The following is a 25,478-nucleotide window of genomic DNA, read 5'->3' on the forward strand; positions in this document are numbered from 1 at the left end:
AACTCACATATCAATTACGGTGAACTTTGACAGAGTAATGAACACTTGTTAAAGTCACGCAAAAGATTTCTAAGGAGTTTCAGTAGAATTTACACGAGCACCAAATCTATGAATATGATGCTTAGAAATTAGGCTTAAATCACTTGTAGTGTTGGTTTTGGATTTTTATTTTTTTATGATTTTTTTCACATAAACATATGAATTCCAAGGTGGTGGATTTAAGGACTGAGAGGAATACAAAACTGCATTCAATGTCTCATTTCTATAGAAAATGTCTTTGTTTTAATTCAATATGTTTTCAGTTATAATAGTAAGTTATTCTCTTGTAAAATAGTCTTTAATGGTGTTAAAATATACAACTGCATATTACTAAGAGTAATGGGATACACCAAGAATATGAGAAATCTGATATATATATAAATATAGATATAAATTGAAGGAGTATGTCATTGAAACAAAAGATACTTAGAGGCTCCTTTATTAATCCAATGTACGATTTATCTTACCTCTTTTTGACCATTCTAAAAGTGAGGCTTCTAGTTAAGACTCGGTATTTAAGAACACTCTTTGTAAGAAGATACATACAAGCTACATGCATGATGTAAGAAGAGTGATTCATCCCCTTTTTGTTAAATTGGAAAAATACTCCTTTAATGAGTCATCTTTGTCTTCATTGGCTATAGAGTTCTGTCGACTAAATAAGTAACTTTTAGATGGCTAAATTTGAATTAAATTAATCTAATCTCCAAATGCTGCTTTGAAAATATTTTTAATCTGCCTTTTTTTTTTTTTTTTTTTTTTTTTTTTTTTTCTCTGGGAGGGAGGTGGTTTGGGTCTGTTTTGATGAGGGCGGATAATGCTTACAAGGTTTCTCTGTTTGTTTCATCAGTGTTTCTCAAGTTCTAGTCAGTTCTGTTGCTGTAATAGTGTGCCTGAAAGAAACACATGAACCTCAGTTGCTGTTTTTGGAAAGATTTGTGCTCCAGATTTGCTTTTCTGTGTTCTGTATGTTTTAGAAAGCTGTCTCAAAGATGCACAGCACCTGCAGTGTGAATTGCCAGGTGCTTAGTTTCAAGAGAGAAGAAAGAGCAGCTTAGCTACTCTGTGAATATTGTTTTAGTGGATTATGTAAGAGCATGGTTTCCAGATGCTTAGCTGAAAAGAAAAAACAAGGGGGGAGGGGGAAAGGATGGCTAATTTTATTTTATTTTACATTTTACATTTCCAAGTGTTTTGGAAGGATTAGAAGTGTATGAGTTTAGTTTATACTGGGGAATTTTGTCTTTGTCAACCAGTAGCATACACAGGAGTTGATTTCATATTTCTGTTGTCCCAATTCACGGTAGCATAAATGCAGGCTAAAGAAGCTGTTGAGATTTCTTGTCTCTTAGAGCAGCTTACTACCATAAGTAATGGAAAACAGAGATAAGAATCAGACGACTGTTTTGTTCTTTTCTTTCACCAAAATCTAAAGCTACCTTCAAATTTAAGGTTTTAAAATTTCAGAATAATTCAGGGATGTTCTAAGTTTTGTTACTGCTCATAGGAAAGCTCCTTTTCGCAAAGGAATGAAATTACAACCAAGAATGGGAAAAAAAAAATACAAAAATAACTTGGAACTGTATAATAAAAGTCTTAAAAGTATGTATAAGACATTAGAAATTGACATAAATGTAACGTACCTGAAGTTTTTGGAGAGAAAAACCTGTATATAGGAGAAAAGGTTGCCAAGGTATCATTTTCATGTATGTGGCACTAGGAAAAACACTGGTCTGTTCTGTAGCATATAAAAGTCTGAAAATTACTCTATTCAGAGTAGGTTTTTGAATAGGAATCAGGTTAGAGCTGTTTAGTATTTAATCTATACATATTTCTAATATTGATGTTCTTGAATAATGTCCAAAGACAGTTTTCTTTGCCTGTTAGCAAGTAACTTTGTACCTGCTTCCTAGTATTTCTAAGGAAAGGCTCTGTCATAACATTACTATGGATATAATGTTGTTATTCAGGTTTGAAAGAAACTTCATGTCCTTGAAGAGAAAGGCATGTTGAGATAGCATAGTTGCTCCATCTAGTGTTTTTCATTTAATAAGTGTTAACGTAACTGTAAATGTTGAAAATAAAGTGGCCTTCACTTCATTGAAAAATCACGTCATTCAGGATTCCAATGCTTCATTACTTAGAAAAGTTTGGAATTTTTATAGAAAAATATATTAAAGGAAACATAAAATTTATTCAAAGCATTTTTGGCAGCTGTTCTTTCAAGTAGTCCATTGCAGTACAATGAATTATATTAGTCAGAACTAAATGATGATTGTTAAGCACTTTACAGCAATTCTGTAAATGCAATTACAGAATTGTGCAATTCTGTTTTCCTGGTGGTCCTTGGTTTCAGCATTTTATCTGTGTAGTCAATGCCAAAGAAAAGGGAAAGGTGACTAAGGCAAAAGAATATAATTTACTGTTGTTTACAGGTTAATTTATAAATGTTTTCATCTAGAATAAAGAATAGGAATGGATGTATCCAGTTCAGTAAATATGCACACTTTATAACTTCATGCCTTTTTATTATTATTATTATTATTTTTTAACTCTTTATCCTGTTTGTGAGATGGGAAGTGCCATAATTACTAATACACTGAAAATATATACTCTTCACATTTAGTGTCTGAAATCGCCTGCTGTATTATGGGAGTGATGCCAGTTGGCACTCAAGGGGAGGCATGACTGGGTTTGAAAATGCTTTGCATTTCTAGCCACCGGTTGTTTGCTGAAGGCAAATGGTCTTAATGAACATACTCAACAGCAACCTCTAGACTTTCATTTTCCTCACCTCTGACTTCCTTACATATGAGAAATTCAGTGGATCTAATCTCAATTTCAGCAAAGCATTCCATGACACCATTTAGGAATCACTGCTAAGGTCAGAAAAGGTGCAGTTTATTACCATAAGAATGGTGAGATGGATAATTGCCTAAAGAAGAAGAACTATAAGGCTAATATGATTTACTTTGTATTTTCTTTAATCCCTTGGTATGCATTACAGAGATGTGCAGATAATAATGTTGATGAGACTAAATTGAATAGTATCAGCGTAGAGGTGGTCCAGAATGTAATTCAGAAAGGAAAGATATTTTTTTTTCTTTTTTGAGGACTGAACTTAAAAATAATTAATAGGGGAAAAAATATATATTGGGACAAATAAGCATTGATTTAGTAGATAAGAACCAAGACTACTTTATCAACTAAAGGCTCATCAGCTGCAAATATAGAGGATGAAGAATAATTACAGAATTTTTCTGCCAATGGGTGTGGTGTGCATATTTCAAAGCTGTTCTATGGCATGTTCTAGGAACCCAGAGCTATGAGCTGAAGAACATTAATGATGAGCTGGGCATTTAAGTCCAGCCATGTAAATGCAGTTATTCAGTAATGTGGTACTTTAATCAGAGTTGTACCATTCCTTACCAGCTCAACATGTAGACAAACAGTCTTATGTCTGCCCAGGATACACAATATGCCCAGCATGATTTTGTCTTGCTGGGGTGGTAAAGGAAATTGTGAGGCAGTTTCTGTCTATTGAAAGAATCAAAGAAGAGCAAGTCTTGAGGGTAAACTACCTTAGCATGAGTTTCTTATCTACCCCAAAGCACTGCAGATAAATAGCAATAAAATGAAAAGTTACTACAATCAAAAAGTGTCATTTTTAGCCTCTTTGAATAAGTAGAGCCTCTGGACAATATTGGGTAGAACTAACCTATTTTGTCATAAACAGAAAATATAATATAAATCCCTTATTTACTAGCCATACTGTAAGACAGAGAAAAGCATGTGTTCTCTTCCAGTGGGACACAGCCGGCTCCCATTCCAATGCCCTTTGTTTCCACATGGTAGATCACAGTTTCCCAGCAGAAAGGGCAAAGCACACACACTTTCCCACATGCAGCCAGTGAAGCTCTGTTCCCCGAAATGGTAGAAGGGATGTGAAACTGTTGTGCAGATCTGGAAATCAAAGTCCTGAGACCAGGACTTAACATGCCAGGGAACCCACACCTCTTGGCTGAGGCAACATACTACACCCAGCCCCGCCATGTGTGTGCCGAGCAGCATGTTTCCCCAATGGCATAGGCTTTCCTACAGAGGTTGTCTCCTTGGCCTCAGGCTGCCAGGGAAGGGAGCCACCCACCTCAGATGGCCTCATGAACATTCCAGAACATTCCTCATGGCTGCCCTGTGCCCACAGTCCCTACACTGGCGCTGGCCCCAGTGGCCTACACTTGCCTCACTGGGGGCCCTGTGGCCACCCTGCAGCCAGGCCACCTGACCCAGCCAGCAGGGAGACCCCACAGAAGCAGTGAGCGCTCTGGGTGCACAGACAGCCTTGGTCCATACTAGTGGTACCTGAGACACCTTCATACCCAATCCCTGACAGCCACAGCAGCCCTTTATAGGGTATAGAGCACAGGTGGAAGGTTTATAGTCAGCCAGCCCTTTTATTATTATATATATTTTTAAAACTATTTGTTTTTACTTTGAAATATAAACAACTAATCCCTAATCCTTGGTGTTATTTAGTAGTTTCAAAGGCACTGGATTAGATACCGGGCTTGTAGGTATACACTGCTAGGTATTTGGGCTAAGAAATCCATGTACAGAAATGGAAAATCTTAATGTAACTAAGTTCTGAAATGCCCTAGAGATGAAGTTTATTCTGTGTGTAATAGAAAAAAAAAAAAAAAAAAAAAAAAAGATGGGAAAGCCAGAACAAGGAGTCTTTTTTTTTAACAAATCTTTTGTACGTGTGATCTAGGCAAAAGAGTTTTGATAGGGAATCTGCAGTGGGCCCATGGTTTAGCTTGATGAAGAAAATGATTTGCTGTAACCAATTTGTGGGGTTATGAGAGGGCTGTGAGTGCAGTACAAGATAGACATCTCTGTTGTAGAATAGCTGAAAGGCAGACTAATTGGAAAACTAAACATGAGCACTCTGTAAATAATTTTAGAGGCACTAAATCCTCCACTGCAGATTTAATTTTATGTGGGGAGCAAGGTAGCGTGCACTTTAAAGCGATGTAGTTATTCAGAGCAATTGTCTCAAGTGATTTGGTTTTAGTCTCTTCCATGGATTTAATTTACAAATTCTACATGCACTCAACTTTATTGGGTCAGAAAGGTAACGTTTCATTACTTTTTTTTTTTTTTTAATGTCAAATATATTGTTATACTTACAAGATTCAAAGACTATATTGATCCTTTTATATCAATCTAGAGTTAATATACTTTGAAACTGAAACTGCACAGAAATAAAATATGCAATCACCATACCACAATGATTAAAAGCCATATCCTACCTGTATTTCCTTTTTTTTTTTTTTTTTTTTTTTTTTAAGCTAGATATGAGAGAGATTTTTTTCCAAGGTTATTGAAAAGGATATTTATGTGCATAGGTTGGACTAGGTGATCTTGCAGGTCTCTTCCAACCTAAATGATTCTGTGCTGCAAAATGTTACCTTGAATTAACTTTCATCTCTTTTAAAGTCCCCATCCCTCACCCCACTTTCCATTTATAGCCTTTTGGGGGGGGCAGGAGGCTTTGTTTGTGGAGTTATATTTACATAAACAGAAGAAACTACAATTGAAAGAGCAATCTGTAATGTCAGATCAGTTCTGTCCAGATGCTGTCTGCTGTGGCTAATAACCACCAGCTGATGAATGAATCGGCCATGTAATGTGTTCCTGATTACTTTGTTGTACTATCAGAATTCTCGCAATATTTCAGCTCCTCTTCTAGATTACACTTTCAGGAGTGTATGTTGCAGAAGCAGGGGCTAAGTCCTTTTGTTAAAGACAAGACAAAATTCTCACTGGTAAACATTTTGCTCTGTCACTTTCTATACTGGGCTAATAGCACACTATTCTTCAGCAAGCTTGCCTTATTGGTCCTACTTAACTGGAACCACAGAACAGAATGAACACCAGAAGTATTAGAGTTTTACCTGCAGCCAGGAGAGTTTAGTACTGAGTAATTCGTAATTTTGTCTTTATTTTTATCATGTATCTGATCTTCTCTGTTCCTCTCCAGTTACAGCTGCTTCATGCCGGTGCTATAGAACAGCCTAATTGCCACAATTCCTGACAGTGGCTAGAGACCCGTCCTCACCTATTGATTTCACTATTCTCACCTATTGAATCTCTTGTGTTCCTTGCCTGTATGGTTGGTGACTTAAAGGAGAAAGGAATGGAGTGCATGTTGTCAGTAGGGCGTGACAACCCTTTCAGTAAACTGGGCTGCTAATTATTGTGGGGTGGTGTTTGTACACTGCTGACTGGGTTTCAAAAAACTGAGGAGAGGGTGGTAGTCCCATCTAGTTTGAATACCTGTAGGTCCCTGATCGAATTCTCTGTTGACCCTTAGAGCAGGTTCTATTGTTTCTCATTGTTGCTGACAGGCCCTGAACCAGATACTTATGTGAAACACAGGACTGTATAGCGTTACTACTTAGTCTTTGCAAAAGTATATGCTATATTTCGGGACTTCCCTGTATCTCACAATATTCAAGTGATATTACAGCCTTTAGCCAGCTGCTGTAATTAAGCTGACCTAATATATCCCTTATTCACAGAATCACAGAATAGTCTAGGTTGGAAGAGACCTCCAAGATCACCGAGTCCAACCTCTGACCTAACACTAACAAATCTTCCACTAAACCATATCCCTAAGCTCTACATCTAAACGTCTTTTAAAGACCTCCAGGGATGGTGACTCAACCACTTCCCTGGGCAGCCTATTCCAGTGACTAACAACCCATTCCCCGTTCAGTAAAGAAGTTCTTCCTAATATCCAAACTAAACCTCCCCTGGCGCAACTTTAGCCCAGTCCCCCTCGTCCTGTCACCAGGCACGTGGGAGAACAGACCAACCCCCACCTCGCTACAGCCTCCCTTGAGGTACCTGTAGAGAGCGATAAGGTCACCCCTGAGCCTCCTTTTCTCCAGGTTGTACAACCCCAGCTCCCTCAGCCGCTCCTCGTAAGACTTGTTCTCCAGACCCTTCACCAGCTTCGTAGCCCTTCTCTGGACTCGCTCAAGCACCACCATGTCCTTCTTGTAGCGAGGGGCCCAAAACTGAACACAGTACTCGAGGTGCGGCCTCACCAGAGCCGAGTACAGGGGGACAATCACTTCCCTGGACCTGCTGGCCACACTGTTTCTTATGCAAGCCAGGATGCTGTTGGCCTTCTTGGCCACCTGAGCACACTGCTGGCTCATCTTCAGCCGACTGTCAACCAATACTCCCAGGTCCTTCTCTGCCAGGCAGCTCTCCAAACACTCATCTCCCAGCCTGTAGCTCTGCTTGGGGTTATTATGCCCCAGGTGCAGGACCCGGCACTTGGCCTTGTTGAACTTCATACAGTTGGCCTCGGCCCATCGGTCCAGCCTATCCAGATCCTCCTGCAGAGCCTTCCTACCCTCGAGCAGATCGACACACGCACCTAACTTGGTGTCGTCTGCAAACTTGCTGAGGGTGCACTCGATCCCCTCATCCAGATCATCGATGAAGATGTTAAAGAGGACTGGTCCCAGTACCGAGCCCTGGGGGACTCCACTAGTGACCGGCATCCAACTGGATTTGACTCCATTCACCACAACTCTCTGGGCCCGGCCATCCAGCCAGCTCTTCACCCAACGAAATGTGCGCCAGTCCAAGCCATGAGCAGCCAGTTTCCTGAGGAGAATGCTGTGGGGAACGGTGTCAAATGCCTTACTGAAGTCAAGGTAGACCACATCCACAGCCTTTCCCTCATCCACCCAGCGCGACACTTTGTCATAGAAGGAAATCAGGTTCGTCAAGCAGGACCTGCCCTTCATAAACCCATGCTGACTAGGCCTGTTCGCCTGCTTGCCCTGCAAGTGCCGCATGATGACACCCAAGATAATCTGCTCCATGAGCTTCCCTGGCACTGAGGTCAAACTAACAGGCCTATAGTTCCCCGGGTCTACCCTCCGGCCCTTCTTGTAGATGGGCATCACATTTGTTATCCGCCAGTCAAGTGTGACCTCCCCCAGTAGCCAGGACTGCCAATAAATGATGGAAAGCGGCTTGGCCAGCTCTTCCGCCAGTTGACTTCAGGAACTCCATTTTGTGCTAGGGACTTCTTCAGCCTTCTTCACATCACTGATCATTGAGAAGAGCTATTGTCAGTCTTCATTAGATATTGAATATAAATTATTTGTGTCTCAAAGCATATTAGGAAGAGCTATGAAATTGTTAGTTTTTATCTTGTAATCCAGTCCATTAGCTTTAAAATTGGGTGTTCTCCATTTTCAGATCTATTGAACAGTGCTTACTCACAGTCACAAAAAACGTTTTCATCACTCTCCTGTGGAAATCAGTGTGATTAGATATACAGTTAGTGCTTGCAATTTGTTGAATAAACAGTATTCAAGTTTTATGTGGGAATACTGTCTTTCATAGTTTTGTTGTCTCCTAGTCATAAAATTTCATGAGAGCATTTATTAAATATACAGCTATTATATGCAGAACAAATGATAACATCATATTTCAGGGATAATAGTTGATTTAATGTTGCATATTCTCAGAAATAAAGCTCAGGCAGGAAGCTCTTCACTGGCAATGCCATTTTATTTAGGGGATTATAGCCTGATACTGGCACAGAGATTCTCTAAGCCACCTGAGAAATGTTCTTATGTCGTCTACTTCTGAATTTATAGTTCTGTATAAAATGAAGATTTCTGCACCTTCCATTGCCTTACAAACATATCTTTTCCTCCTTTAATGAGAGTGCAAATACTATTATTAGGAATTGTTTTATCAACATTATTCCTAAGAGATTTTAATTTTAATATAGGTCTGGGATTAGGGAAGCATGTGATTCTTTTTTTCTGCTTTCATTATTTATTACTCAGTTGTTCACCTTATTGTTAAATCTACTCATAAAGATCACAGTGGAGAACATGGAATTCTTTCTTGTACTGTTTTCATTTCTATATATGTAGATTTCTGTAGCACTAGGTTTTACCTTGGAGCCTTTTTCTTTTTATTTTTATATACATGAAAGTTTATATTTCTATAAAAGAATTGACTTCTCCAAAGACATAAATGTCATCCAAGTTCTTGGTTTTAGTTGGTTTTAGTAGATTTTTTTTTTTTAATTATTATTATATAATTTATTCAGTCTATATTTACAAAACAAACTGAAAGATACAGCTGATTTTATTCTAGGTCCTTCTAGGTCCTCAGATATAAATATAAAATCACATGGTGCAATAAAGAAATGCAGTCAAGATTATAGTTTATCTCAGCTGAGAAAAAACATCTCAAGCTTCTTGCTTTAAAAAGATAGGCTAAATACTGAATCAGCTTGGTCTGATTTTTCTAGAAAACAACAATTTAAATATCTGCATATGATAACCCTCATTTTGAACTGCTACCTTCTGAGTAGGTAACTACAATTAAGATCACTTTTGAAGGAGTTCATGAAAGAATCCTTTAATAAAAAGGACTGTACAGTAAAAAGTAATTTAAAAGTATATGCACAGAGATTGGTACCTTCATTTTTCATTTTTGAAGTTCTAGCTGTAGAAATATTATAATCTAATATTGATTAGAAATTACATTCTACAATAAATTTGAGTCACTCAGAAGAGGGGTCTATCTAATGGACAAATTTCCTGCTTTGAATATCCTTCATGATAGAGTCAACATAAACTAGCACAAAGATGGCTCAGGTATGAAGACTGCATTGTGTGAGCCAGATATGCCTCACATCCTCAGCTGAGTCTTGTGATACACTTTATTCAGCTGTGAAAGCCACTTGTTTCATGTCTTCCAAAAACATCAGCTTGTGAAACCGGAATCCTTATTGTGAGAACTATTGCATCTGTTCAACTGTCAAATCAGTGTCTTAAAAATAAAGAGTAGTTTTAAGTTTTCAAATCTTAGAATGAATAGTTTTATGAGGTGTCTACCAAAATGTGGGTTTAAAACTGCCTTTTTCTCAAGAGTAATTGATGCTTATTCCTTTGTTTAAACAATTATTTAAACATTTTTACTGTTAATGTTATTTTCAGAAACTTTGTGGGAAGCAGATGTCTTACTGCACTTCTCTGTATCTTAGGTTTGACTCGGATACAACAGAACTCCATAGCTGGATGACCCGCTCGGAAGCAGTACTTCAGAGTCCTGAGTTTGCAATATATCGAAAAGAGGGAAATCTCTCAGATCTCAGAGAAAGAGTCAATGTAGGAGAAAGTACTAATATATATGTTTGTTAGTTTGTACTAGCTTGTCAAAGTGCTTTCAAAGTCCAAGTTTAAATGGGTTCAAATGTAAACTGACAAGCATTGATTGACCATATGCACAAGAGAAAATTAGAAGTGTTCAGTATTTTTGTCCGTTCCAGGCTTTGGCACCAAAAGTGATACATGGAGATCTCTGAACACAAAGATATTTTTTTTATTCATGCATACCCGTATTTAATTAAGGTATTCTAGATTCATGAAAGTCTTTGGTAAAGTTTAATCTAAGTCTATGAATTACTTTTTATGTATGCACTATAATTCTATACTAATGGCTTAATTTGACATTATACATTCACAAATTGAAGGATGGGAAAAGTGTCATATTTTAGTGTATGTTAGAGTAAATCTGTATCTAATTCATCCTACAGTGCTGTAAAATATATCTGAAAATACAATCTCCACAGAAATTATTTTAATCTGTTTTTTATACCATGGCTGAATTGAAAATGGTTCTTTCTACTTTTTGCAAAATTATTCTGCACTGTTTCAAAAGTAGCTGTGTTTGTTTATGTTTTGCACACTCTGAATTTGGCCTTTGAAAACTAAACTATTAAAAATTGCCTTCAGTATTTAGTTTTTGGAGCTAGTTGCAAAAACCTTGCCTTTTCTGAATAAGAGAAAGGAGAAATCTTTTTATAATAAGCTATTATGCTTATAGTATAATAGCATATCATGGGACCTCATTAAAAATAAGGTGATATGGATTCCTAAAACACAAACAGATGGAACAAATTTACTGTACTGAAGTTAGTTTTGCTGCTGTTTTTTCTTACTCTCTGCTTTTCCATCATAAATTTAGCAATGATTGAGTGATACTGAATTTTGTGATTGTAAATATACATGTAGATATTTCTGTTAAATAACAGTTTTGTTGCAATAACATTAATTTATTTATTAATGTTGTCATAATATTACTGCTAGTAAGTATCCATTAGAGTGTAATATACTGAATTTAGTTTATGGCACTACTTCATGTTATGTAAATGTGCATAAATATATATATGGAAATATGCAAACTGGATCAAACATACAGAAAAGATTTGATGGATTCAAATGCTTCCATAGCAGGATAATGGGATTTATCTCATACATAAACAGATATATAGGTAAATTGCAGAGTGCTTCCATCTTCATGGTAGGTAAAATTAAAAAAAAAAAATGCTCAAGAAAAAATGCTCCTGTCTCCCCTTCATCTATTCCCATTTTGAGGAACACAATTTCAAGGATGGCAAATCAGCTCCTGTTTTGACCTATTGTGTTGAATAATCTGCAATGTCAGGTTTCCCTAAGCAATAAGATGCTTCACCTCATATTGTCAGTTTCTAAGACTTTGTAATACCATTAAAGGACTCAGGAGCTATGGTTCACCTTCCTCCTTCTTTCCTTTCTTTGCTCCCGAGGAGGTGGTGATCTGTGTCGCTGCAAGTAAGGGGTAGAGGTAGGTGAACTACAGATCCTCCTCTGGTCCCATCTGGATTTCTCAGCAGCGCTTGCCTTGCCTTTGTTGGTGCTGAGAAAGAACATTGGGGTTGGGAAGCCACTGCTTACTGCATTTATTCAGATCTCATTTAGATCAGTGAAAACATATGTAATACATTTATGTAATATGAGGGAAAAGCAGTGTTGAAGTTTGATCTGTGCATGGGCATTGGAATTTTGAAATCAGGGCAGGAGGTATTTCAGATGTTTCTTTAACCTCCTCAGAAATGAAATAATTGGATGGTTAAGAAACCTATTTCCAACTTTTTTTAATGAAAAGTGCTGAGCACTGGAATCTAATTTGTATCAAAGGGAGTCTAAGACAAACCAGCAACTCTAAATAAAAATATGAGAAATTAACTTATGTCTTTCATTAGCATTGTAAATATTTTTAAAGACCAAGACTGGCTTTGATTTCATACAGTATCACTGCTTTTAAAATAAACATTTTATTGAGAAGATCAAGTTACATGTAGAAGTTTCTAGCTTTTTTTTTTTTTTTTTTTTTTTTTTTAAGGATAAAATGTTTGGATGGCGTATTAATCTGATAGAGAAAACTCTGTAGGATTGACGAGCAATACCTGGATTCTGTGTGGAACAGTTCTCAGTTCTTGGAAATCTTTCTACATACTTTCCAAGAAAATCGAAGAGAGAGAGGGGGTGGGGGTGTTAAAAGTGGCAGGTTTTAAAACATGTCCTGGCCGGGGCTCTATGTCATATTAAACTAATAGCCAAAACAGGAAGTATTTTCCAGTTCATTGATTTGCACACAGTATTGTTGTTACTTGTTATCTCTTCTAGTTTCTATTTCCCTCACAATGAGGCTCAAATCAATGAAAAATAATATAATGTTTTTTATTAGACTATAATCTCCAGTAAGGCATTTAATAAAAGATAAAATATCAAAAGTGAAAACATATGTTAGTGATAATTGTAAAAGATTGTATTTTACTGACAAACACAGTCATACCCCAACATTGTACTTGCACATGCATGATACCCTGCACACATGCACACAGAAGTACCATCTTGCACTTAGTGACTATCATTTAGTTTCCTCCTGTTGCAGACTGGTGTAGCATAGGACACCTATGCTTGACTGATGTCGGACTTACCATTTATTGCCAACTGTGGCAGCAGCTCAGTCCCATAACCTTTTCTTAATGACTTTCCTTTCTACTGTTCTTTTGAAGACAGGTTACTAATTGGATGGTTATTTTGTTGTTATTGTCGAAGCATCTTAGTCCTACTCATCATTTTTCTTGGAGGAGTCACTTCTGTATGACATAGTGGAAGTATATCTGTTGTATGGTGGAGGGACCCAGACTTCAGAAAGGACAGCCACAAAGGAAGCTCTTTTGCCATCATTGATGATTCACCAAGTTCAAAAGCCTGCTCCTATCCCAGTTCAGAGAAGGCCTCGGGGAGACGGAGCCAAGAGCAGGCTGTATAAAACATACTGTGTTTGCTAAGTCATCTGCTGTTCAGATACTGGCAGGAAATTAGCCTTTAGCAGATGTGTCACATAGACTGAATATATTAGAGATGCACAGGAAGTCCATTCTTGCATCTGCCAAGGACCAAAAATATGTATAGTCCTTACCAGCTACAAGAGAATACTTGCCTTAACTGGCCAGACTTTACACCATTATTGTGGAAATTTGTAGGACAGCAATATTACTCCCAAATAACAAAGACATTCAAACATTAATGCCACAACTGCACCACACTGTATCACACTGTTAACATTTTCAAGTTAATGCATGTATTTTACTGAAACCAGGCCTAACAATGACTCAGGTTTTTTGTTTGTTTCTCTTAAGCCATAATAAACCTTCATTGTTTCAAGTTCAAATATATTAAGGTTCAGGTACAAAAAGTTAAAGTTGCTAGACAGAAAATCTTGCTTGGTAAGAAGTCAAACTTGAGTCTGCACATCAGTTAATTAAGAATAAAACTCCCTGAAAGGAGTTTTGGTTAGACAAGAAGCAGCACCCTGAAACTCAAGATCAAAGGTAAATAAATGAGAAACTGATGTAAGGGAAAATGTCAGATACCCTGGGCAATTAAATTTGTTCTCCTGGGATTCTCAAATGCCCAGTTCTCACTTTATTTTCTTTTAGTGACCTTCTTCAGACATGCTTAGTGGGGCCTGAATATTTGAAAGCTGAATCACTATCAGAGCCAGTGATGATAATGTTACAATCTTCTGCTTACAGGGTAGTTGACCAGAGTCACAAGAGTTCAGGGAATACTAATAGTGTACATCCAGAGCTCACAAAATAAGATTTTGATTTGATCTGAATAACATCTGAATTTATTGGCATGTCAGTGTTTTCAATGCAAGGGAGACATTAACTTCCAACTAAAATCTTAGGGTCAAATAAAAATCTCAGAATGTTGTGAAAATCACCTCTTCACATTCAGCTGGCATTTAGCTGAAGATGCATTTTTAGTGTTATTAAATCAGTTAAAACTAAGCCATTATACACCTTTATTGCCAGTTACAAAATATTCCTCAAAGAGAATTTATCCCCTGTTAGATGAAAGCCTGTCTTCTTATATTTCTGCATTTTTTTTCTGAAAAAAAAATATATGTATATATATATATATATAATAATACACAGAACATAAATGTAAAAAGAAAAATAAATACTGTTCAGGAAAAAACGTAAAATTATTTTGCAGCTACCACAATTTTTCATCAGAAGTGTTGTCATCAATGTACAGAACCTAAAAGTTTCAAAATTTTGCAAAACTATTCAAACTTATCCCAGCCTACTTGTATCATTAATGAACCTGAATCAGGAGTATTGTCCCTTTCAGTAAAAGAAGCAATGACAAAACAGTCAAAAGGATAAATGAGAGGTGTTTATGGGACTATTGCTCTGTTTATTTCTTGGCACTTTGCATTTGCTCATGGAAATCGTTCCTCTGAGGAACTTAAAAACGTAGGATACAGTTTGTGGGTTCAGCAGACAACTGAAGCATATAGAGAGTAAGAGCAGGACTACATTAGTGCTATTAAGCAAGTATGGTAAATTTCCGGCTTTCTCCCCAAATCAAGTATTGTCCTATACTTTCTGTTTGTACAAGGACCAAGAGGACGACCGTTTCTCCTTTGACTGGCATGATTTTCTGTGTGTAAACGTGTGTCTTTCTGCATCTACTGTGTCTGCATCTACCCTTCATTTTTATGATATATGCTAATTACATTAAAAAAAAAAAAAAAGTGGAGAAAAGCAATTGACAGGGGGTTTGGTATGTGCCAAATTTTCATGTTTATTTTTAAATGCTTTACATATAGTGTTTATGTTTTCTATCAGGACCTGGAAACATTGATCTTTCAGGAGAGAGGCAGACATTTCTCCGCATTTTTCTGGACACCAAAGGGTTCACTGCCATAGACTTCAATGTCAAATCATTTTTATATTTCAAAAAGCTATTTTAAGTGTATTTCAGATTTTTTATGATTCATTTGTGTTCACTACAGTTGCAGTTATGATAATTACACATCTGGCATTACAGACGGAGCAAGATTATTTTCAGTATACTTTAGTGTTTTTATGATTCTTCTGAGTTCCCTGTAGTTAAACTCATGCTAATTATACCTGGCATTATAGACAGAGTAGTATTAATTAAGATTCTATAGTCTTGAAACTTTGCAGAGAATTAATAGAATAGGGTATTTTGAAAAATAAATAAATAAATAAATAAAAATGTTCAGTGGAATGGTAGAAGATTTTATTGACCTACAGAAACTACCAATAATTAATACAGTCATCTGCAGTTTATCAGGATTAAACTTTGTTAATTTGCAGTCATAATTTATCAGTATGGAAAACATGTTTATCAATTTCAAAATATTTCCATCCTTAATTCTTTCCCAAATATCTTTTCTATATATTTTATCTATACAAAATTTTATCATCAAAAGTGTTAGAAGCTTCAACATGTCTGATGTTCAATCATTCCTATATGGACAAATGAATGGCAGCTGTAAGTAGATGGTGGATGTGTGAATTTAACTGAAAATCTCTCTTTTTAGTATCTCCAGGGAGCTTCTTCAATTGATTATTTTATCTGTGCTTTTTGTAGAAATGTCTTCCTCCTTCCTTAATAATCTATCAATGTTTCAGAGTTTTCTGTTAGGCAAAATAAAGTTCAGCCCTTAAAATGCTAGCATTTATTTTCATTGGAAGTTATTATAATTTAGTGTGCACGCTCCAGAAGCGGGTTAAATTTTAAATAAGTAAAGCCTCACAATTTCAAATCTTTTGGCATTGCTGGTATATCATAAGCTTTTTATTGAATAAATTACATATCTTCCCCACTACAAAGTACAGAAATTTAAATTGAAGATGTTTTAAGCATCATAATTTAAAAGCTATTTTGAGAGTTTATTGAGAAGTACTTATATTCTTATAATACTGCCTCCCAGGCATAGCAATCTATATAATAAATAAGATTTTCAAATGTGAGCATATAACATTATTCTAATAAATGCATTAGTAGACACCTTGATGAGGTTTCTTTCCAATTGTAAGGAACTTTTTCACCTTGAGAGTCAAGTCATAGAGAACATGTCTTTGCTGTGGAACTAAAGAAGGGGATCAGTAAGCCTAGTGTGGTCAGTCAGACTGAAAAGCTGCAGCCAGGACTGTGTGTCACCATCCTGTATATGTTACCTAGGATTTGTGTGGAATGTGCTTTTGCATGTGCTGTGATAACTGAGGGACTCTGAATTATGGCAAAATATGTTGGTTAGGGTCTCTGAGAGTTATATATAATCTGTTTTATTGTAGGTATCAAACTGTGACTCTATGCTTCTCCTGAACTAAACAAGGAATTTTAGAGCTGGCTTAGAGCTTCTAAATTATAGCTAACTAGATGACTAAATTAGTCTAAAGTCAAAGATGTGACTTGATGTTATTAATTATGAGACAACACTGAGGGGCTGTTAGATCTAAAATAATTTTATTTTCCATTTATGTTATTACCATCTCAAAAGAAATTAGAAACTTAAATTCCTAGTGTATCCTGAAACTTTACCAGGTAGCCTGCACCTGCTGTCACTAGCTAGCGTGAGCACACCTGAATGTGGGTGAGAAATTTTTAAGTATGGAAAGGTCAATGAGAGTATTAGGTACAAAACATAAGTGCAAGACGATGTTAATTCTGCAGTCTCTTACCTAGTGGCTCGTATATGGACATCTACTATATATGCTTACACATATGTTAGATACGCTAATATGCATTTATGTATTTTGTTTTTCTTTTTTTTTTTTTTTTTCCAATAAAAGACTAAAATAAATAATCAGATGGTATAGGTGTTCAGTACTGTGGTGTGCCATGAAACACTATGGTTTAGTTAGAATGCTTAATTCTTACTGTTATAAATAGGAGCCACGTGAAGAAAGAGCAAATCTTCTATTCCTCCACAAGGAATTTCTGTTGAACATATATTATTATTCTGAAATATTGGGCTTTGAATAGCTCTTAATTTGTCTGTCTTTTATTTGTCTGTAAAATACTGATGTTTATCATTTGTCAGCTCTGTCGTGTTCTGGTTCTTGGTTTATGTATCTGACTTTATGACTGACTTCTTTCCTGATCATATGTGATACTTTGTGGTTTCATTGTAAATTGGGAGGTTGGCAGGGAAACGTGGCAGATTAAATGGTCTTAAGAAATCATTAGACATCTCTGAGATTAATTACTTTCTTCTTCAAAGTTCCTCTTTTGAAATACTCACCTTTCCTGTCATGCTGCAGGCCATCCAGCGAGAAAAGCCTGAGAAGTACAGAAAGCTGCAAGATGCCAGCAGATCAGCTGAGGCCCTGGTGGAACAGATGGTGAATGGTAATTACATGGGAGTTGATTTAGATAATCTTCTTAGGGATTTGATAAATGCACAGGTTTATATTTATCACAAGAATTATATTAGCAAATACTGTCTAAATGGAACAGTAAAGGAAATTGCATTATATTTCTTTTATTATTTCTGAATGTTAAATCTGTTAATTAGTAAAGAGAACAAAATCTTAGAACTTCAGTATCATGAAAATAAATGTGTGTAAAATGAACTGTATATTAATAATCTGGTCTGCATAGGGACTAAAGTTGTAATCTTGTTTTCTGAGTATGCTAAGCTTTTGAAGATACATTTGTTCATCAGTTAGAAAACTGACAGAATTACTCTGAACAGTTTGAAAGAAGTGTTTTCTGACTTTTCTTATAATATGCTGTATTATATGCATTACTGCAATGTTCTGTATTATAGAAAATATACAATTTTATTGGGTTTTGGAAGAGATTTTTTTAGCATTTGGCAATTCAAAGATAATAAATATTAAAGCTTATAGAAATCTTTAAAAAGAAAATTAGTTGCAAGTTTGTTGTTGTTGTTGTTGTTGTTTTAACCATTAAATGTTCCCCAAAAAATATATTCTGTTATTTAATTTTTTGAACCTTTGAGTATTTTTAAACAAAAAATAGAAAACCCAACAGAAAGATAGATGAAAGTAAAGCTGTATGTCGTGTCATTGTCCTTGATGTTAAAGAATTTATAATTTTGATATACAATATTAAACATGGGCAGGATCTGTCATACTGATAGGCTTACCAAAAATACAGATGTTGAATGCACTGAGCTTCAGAACACGTATTTTACATTAAATTGTTGTGATAAAAAATCGATACTTTAATAAGAATTTAATTGCTAGGACTGAAATGGTAAGCAAAGCAAATTTGATGGAATCCTAAGATTATCTTGCTTAAGTATGGAGTTGTAATACTTTATTAAAGTGGGAATCCATGTGTTATGGGCATATTTAATTACAATTACTGTAACAACTCTTGCAAGGTTTCCAGTCTCAGGCTCAGTGAATAATCTGAAGGAAGGGAGTCTGGTCTGCATGTCTAGTGTATGCACCCTCTCTTGCACCCTCTTTTAAATCCTATGGCTTTTTTTTTTTTTTTAAAAAAAAAAAAAAAAAAAAGAGAGACAAAAAACCTCTTGTCTTTTTTTTTGACATGATTTCTGCCAGGGAGAATAGGCTGTATAGGATTTATTTATTTGGCCGTTTGCAGGCTCACACCTCAGGAATTCCAGCTTCAGCTTCATTAGATTAAGTATCTTAAATATTGTCAGGTTCTCAAGGTTCTTTTTTTCTCCAGTCCACCACAGGTTTATGTTTATTCATAGCTTATCAGTGTTGTGATCTCAACTGTGGATAGCTGTGCATATAATTATTTCTAGCATCTCACATATCTCTTTTCAGAAAGCATGTCTTCAAGTTAGGATGTGAGCATGGGGTAGTCTAGCAAAGCCAGCATGATTTTATCTGTTTCCTGACAATTGCTTTGAACTCTGTATCATGCCATACATCATAGTAGCCTTGGTAGCAAGAATATTCTAGCAAGGGTGACAGATTAGGTGTCTGTATGAATGAAGACCCTTTTTTTGTGGTGATTTTAGGGGAGAAACAATTCCTTTGAAAAGAGATACAGTTCCTCTGGCCTAAATTGTTTCTGGGACTATCAGCTACTCCACTACTGCAAACGCAATTTGAAGGATAGTATTTTGAAATGGTTAAATAATGCAGTGATCACCACCAGGTGAGAGCACCAGAGAGTGGAATTAATTAACATTACTTGAGAAGAGCTGTAAAATTATTTTTAAAAAGAATTCTGTAAATGGCATACGTTGCTAGGTGTTCAAAATTATGTGTTGAGCACAGAGGAAGTTAACCACAGAGTTCAGCCATGGTACTTCTACAAACAACACATCTTCTATTTGTCTTTCCATCCAAATCATTATGTTCAAATAAATTTGCAATTAGATTATCTGTAAAATGATACTGAACTAAAAGTTATGTAAAAAATTATTATGTAAAAATTTAGAGGTTGGACTCGATGATTAGAGGTTGGACTCGATGATCTTGAGGTCTCTTCCAACCTAGAAATTCTGTGATTCTGTGATTCTGTGATTCTGTGAAGTAGCTCAACATTAAACCTACATCTTAAACTGTAATAAATTTAAGAGGCTTTATATTTTACACAGTGATTCAACTAAGTTTCTCTAGTCTATGTGTAGCTTGTCAAAATTTGTTTGGGACATGCAGTCTTCATCTCTTTATTATTTTTCTGTTGATTTCTATGTTCATTATGAATAAGAGGAAAGATTATATCACAGGAGAGTTTTGTTGCAGAATCTACAAAATAAGGTTCGACAGAGCAGACTGCCTATACTTACATACCTGCCTCTTCTAATGCTGGAACTCTTTTCCACAACACGGGAAAAAAGTGGAATTAAAGTACCTCTTTGGATTACTGGGAGACACATAGTTTAACATCTGGTGGAGGGAACATGTACTCTGTTATCTTGAATGAAGAAAGTTTTTAATTTTTCAAAATTATAATTTACAAACCTCACATAATAGTACTCTTATCATTATTCTGTGTCATACTTTCTTTAGGGAAATTATTCAGTGATGTAGTTGATGGTTGTCATGCATATTACAGAATTACAGTATAATCTCTAATTAAAAGACCACCCAAGGCAAACAGATGTAAGATGAAGATAAGTTGTAAAGGCAACTGATAACAATTTAAGTGCATTGCTAATTTTTATTTATTATATGTCAACTAGATCTGGACTAAAAATGTTTAGAGTCCTAGGAAGATTCCAGTCGTACTTACACTGTATTTTTGGTTTGCTTATATGAAAGGTGTGCTTTCTCTTTGCTCTTAAAAAAAAAAAAAAAAAAAAGTCTCTGAATATAACAGATGAGGAGTATGAAAACATGAAGTGATCTGTTGGATTGTAAGAGAGAAATTCACAATGGTGGTTAATTTACTTGCTAAATATAATAAAATATATATATATTCTTGCTTTTTATTTTTTACTGTGGTAGGAGGGCGAATAAGTAAAAAAGCCGGATTCAAATTCCGGAGAGAATCGGGTTTATTTATTTAGGGTCTCATTTATTTGTTTTGTAGCACTGAGGAAAATCTGAGGAAGTGTATTTATATAGAGCAGCATTCCTGTCTCATGCTTTCAGCCATTGTCAGCAAAAGTATTCTGAACAGAAGGAGCTTTGATTTCACACAGTGCATCTGTTCTTAAGTTTGTAAGCAGTGTGTCTGTAGGTTAGTACCATTTGAAGAACTTTTCCTGCCACAGAAAAATCACTGTTGCCTTACCCTTAACCAATCACCCATCTTCTACATGGGCTGTACGCTCCTTCTCCTTGCCCATGCTGTTATGAAGCTTGATGATTACAGTCAATGAAAACTTGTATCTTCTGTTTTCCATTTTAGGAAAATAATAATAATAATAATAATAATAATAATAAAAATCTGTTATTGTACTCTAAAATTCTATTCTAAAATAGAATAACAAATCTGATGGATGAGGGAAACAGTTTAGCCGTTTGAGAGGACTCTTGACTACTGTAGTGATTTAGAATAAAATAGGGCATTGAGATGAATACTGAGAATTTTGATAGGCAACATTAAAATGAATACAAATGAATTTGTTTTGATAAAACACATAATGGTTAGGTACCACAGATTGAAGAAAGACACATATTATCTTGTTTCATGGTGAGTTACCATTTCACATGTGCTCATGATTCAAAAGTTATAAAAACACAGATAATATTACATTATCCTATCACGGATCCATAGCAAATGTTAAATACACTTAAGACACATTTTATACTAAGTGGTAATTCCAAAGTACTTGCATGTAAGTTGTTGCACAATTAAAAATACTCAGGGAAAATTTGTTTTGCACAGTATACATGGTAATAAAATTAGTGATTGTACTTCAGGTAGTGATCTGTTTCCTCTAAGTACAGTATATTTATTCACCGATTATATCAGCTCTTAGATTATGAAACATGAAAATATTATGTGCTATTATTCCTAAAATAATAGTGTTTTACCAGTGTGTTCCTTCTCCTGATTCTCAGTTTTTGTTATGTCTTGTTGCCATAAGTGACACAGAATGAGGGTATTCATGTTACCATCATGAATGAAGGCTGGTGGTTGCTAAAGCTGGTAAAGATAAGGAAGAAATCAGTACTTCAGTACAAGTAATGGCCATTTTCTCCATCCTAATGAAACTGTTCTTCTGACATTTGATAGATAACATTGTGTTGCCTGAGCTGTCTGTGAATTTAGAGAGTTTTAAAAGAGCATCCCATGGAGATTTTCAGATGGCTCTTCACTTCAGTCTAATATTATGCTGTCTAATGGAGGTGTACCTCTGTATTCTTTTACCAAACATGTCTCTCCACACTCCAGTCTTGTACTCCCTCTTCAGCTACATGAAGAGCAAAAGCATTTCTTTGTTCGTCAGCACTTCTAGAATCACATTTAGGCTGAAAATTTAGATATTAAATAATTGAAAAAAATAATAATTATATTTTGTATTTTCGCATGCATGTTCCATTAAGAGGGACACAGCAGTGAAAGGAAGAAAAGGGGATCTGGTGAATCTAGATTTTCATCAGAAATACAGTCTACTCTGAATCCTTGAGAAAATATTACAGGGAAAAGTATTATTATGTATGTAGAGTCCATGACTGCACTTCCCCTGGTAATCGTAATCTTGCCTAAGGGTACTTTGGAGACTGTGGAAGCTGAAAAGAAAAGAGAGGAGGAATAAATAAAAGTGATCTTAGTGGACCATTCTTCTCTGCCAAAGTCATAGGCAGTGTCTTAAATGTTCAGAGGTAATCATGAGCACAGTGGCAGGGATGCCTGCTCTCTCTAAAGAGTATGCAGCATTTTTATAACCAAAGTCACAATAGGACAGAAGCAATTGTTGAAAAGTTAAAGGCTTTTTTTTTTTTTTTTTTTTTTTTTTTTTTTTTTTTTTCTGTTGGTAAGATTCATTATCTATGTGCCTGGTCAACTTCGTTGTTGCACAGACATGCTTTGTCATTCAGGTTTATGGTGCCTCTTTACACTGCTGCATATTAGACATTACACTTTAAGAAAGTGAAGTAGTTCTGGAACAACATCTCCAAATAGAAAAGACACAAAAATACCAGACCACTGATGGCTTCTATTAAAATGTGTCAAAATACTTTTTACCTCTTTAAACTTTAATTTTCATTGTATACGCTTGCTCAGTCATTAAACTGTATCAGCCATTTTCCAGAGTACAGCATGTATGTATAGCTGATGCAACCACCATGGTTGCCATTATGCCCCAGTAGTTCCGAGCTTCTGATTTTTCTGCATCTTTGCATGTACTATCTGTAATAATGTAAAATTTGCTTGGCTAGATCAATATTGTAGAAACAGAATATGTCCAGGGATCTGCTGCCATGTACTGCAGAATTGTCTGTTTCTAAGTGACACCGAATGAAATAATCCCAAACTGAATTCAGAATAGTGTTTACCACAGAACTATGGACTCTAGAGCAGACATGATCCCTGATTAGTGTGATGTACCACATATATTAAATTATGGTAATTCCTTAGAAAAAAATATTACAATTAATTTCCAGTACTATTTTAAATAAGGCCTTTAGCCACAATTGAGATTCATTTTCCTAAGTCCTACATTCAACAATTGCACATAAATTTCACAATTTTTTATCCCTGATAAGGAATTTTCCTGCAGATTAGGAATACCCTCTATATACAAGTTAAACTATGTCAACAGTATATCAATAATCACAGGAAAAGCTTTTGTTTTATTTTCATTTAAACACAGTTTTAAGAAATACAAAAATGCCTGAAATCTGTTTATTTTGATAAAAGCATAGCTTCTATTTTACTGGTTAACTGGTGTATGACTTACTGATGATGTTATTAAAAATGTCCTTAAATACGTATGTGATCGAGAAGTTTATTAATTTTAAAATCGGTATTAGCTTTATTGCTATCTTTATTATTGTATGTCATCCCAGTAAAAAAATGGTTATGGATCACAATTAAAATTCCCCTGAAAAATAGAAGAGTTTATAAATTATTAATTTAATGTAATATTAATATTAGTAAGTTAATATTATTTTGAACTCAATCTAAGTTCAGCATTCAAAATAGTTATAGATGTCCTTGAAAGATTCCTTTGCTCATTCTTGATATGCCTGGCACTCTTCACAAATTATATAATACATATTTTTCCATTAAATTGTTCTAAATATTTGCCTTTCCTCTAATAATCTAAGTCAGTTTTCTTTTGTGAACTGCAATTTAAGACCAATTACTGAACAATAGACAGAAACAGGCAAACTATATTAGATGAACTAAACCCTGGCTGAAAATAAGCATAAAGAAATGTCACGTACAGTTTCTTGACTCTGAGTCTTTGATTGATGTCTACTGATGGCCACTGTTGGAGACAGGGTACTTGCCTACATTGTGCTTTGATCTGATCAGTATGATTATTCTTCAGCGCTTATGATATTTCTAAAGTAGCACATAATGCAAAACTTGAGGGTGGGATTGCTAAAAACATCAAAATAACTGTGGAACCTAACTCCCATTCATTTGAAATTAAAAAAACAAAAGTGAAACAAAACCCACACACAACAAGCTTACATGTTAAAATCTAGTTGCCATCCAGACAGAGCTTTCAAAATCCATCTATAAGGCATTTTGTTATTTCCTACAGCACTGATAATTAGCTTTATGTATTCTATCTCCAATGTGTTTTATTCCCATTCTTGTACCCTAATGCACTTTACAATTCATTTCCATAGCAAAACAAAACAAAACAAAAAACCTGACAGCAGCTTGAAGCAGTTTTTAAACTTTTTCCTCTGCTCATATGTAACATCTGTATTTTCAGGACAATCATTTGGATTTATTAGCTCCCAGATAGAGAAACTGAATTGTTAGAGTATTTTGAAATTAATTTACTTCTTTGTGACTTATTTATTTTTAAGTGTTGAGCTTCTTCTCTTGTATCCTTTCTAGAGGGTCTGAACGCTGACAGCATTCGACAAGCCTCAGAGCAGCTGAAGAGTCGCTGGATTGAGTTCTGTCAGTTGCTGAGTGAAAGGCTGGCATGGCTGGAGTACCAGAATAACATAATTGACTTCTACAGCCAGCTGCAGCGACTGGAGCAGACAGCAATTACTGCAGAAAACTGGCTGAAAGCACAACCAACACCGGCAACAGACCCTGCTACAGTAAAAGCTCAGTTGGAAAAATGCAAGGTTGGAGTCTTCTTTTATTATATTGCTCTTCCTGTTTGTACCAACAGGTGGCCACATTGTCACCCACTCTATGAATATAAAAGTGGAAAATGGACTCCATATGTTTCTAAGAAAATCATTGAAAATACTTATTCAAGGAAAGGAAGGAATGGTAAATGACAAGGCTATAGTATGTGGGTATTTAAAGTTATGTCCTAAATATTTAGTTATTTTAAAATATTTACGTACCTAAAGTTAGGGAACCAGACCCTAAACTCTTTATTTCTTTTTTCCTGCAAGGATCTATTTCTTTGGCTCTTCATTAAGAAACTGTTGCTTGTTAGCTTGTTATCTCAGGCTGTAAGGATCTGGGCCTGAAAACTGTCTTCATCGTCAAGTCCAAAATCCTGCTACTGCAAACCACTTTACTTGTTACATGCTCTGCATTTTGGCGCAGGGTTGATTGAGTAGTTGAAAGTCATCACATGACTTGGGTAGTCATGTCATCACA

The 25,478-nt window shown here is 35.6% G+C and overlaps 1 protein-coding gene across 9 annotated transcripts in view; it reads left to right on the plus strand.

The window, feature by feature from the left end:
• The window catches only part of DMD (dystrophin), a 1,227,136-nt gene that overhangs the window by 488,884 nt on the left and 712,774 nt on the right, over window positions 1-25,478 (plus strand). For all 9 annotated transcript variants that reach the window (XM_035333326.1, XM_035333348.1, XM_035333385.1 and 6 more), the window contains 3 exons: window positions 10,139-10,262; window positions 17,576-17,663; window positions 24,747-24,988. In XM_035333326.1, the coding sequence (XP_035189217.1) occupies window positions 10,139-10,262; window positions 17,576-17,663; window positions 24,747-24,988 (454 nt within the window). The remainder of the gene's footprint in view (window positions 1-10,138; window positions 10,263-17,575; window positions 17,664-24,746; window positions 24,989-25,478) is intronic.

Source organism: Oxyura jamaicensis, chromosome 1 (genome assembly GCF_011077185.1).
Source record: "Oxyura jamaicensis isolate SHBP4307 breed ruddy duck chromosome 1, BPBGC_Ojam_1.0, whole genome shotgun sequence".
NCBI classification, from domain to species: Eukaryota; Metazoa; Chordata; class Aves; order Anseriformes; family Anatidae; genus Oxyura; species Oxyura jamaicensis.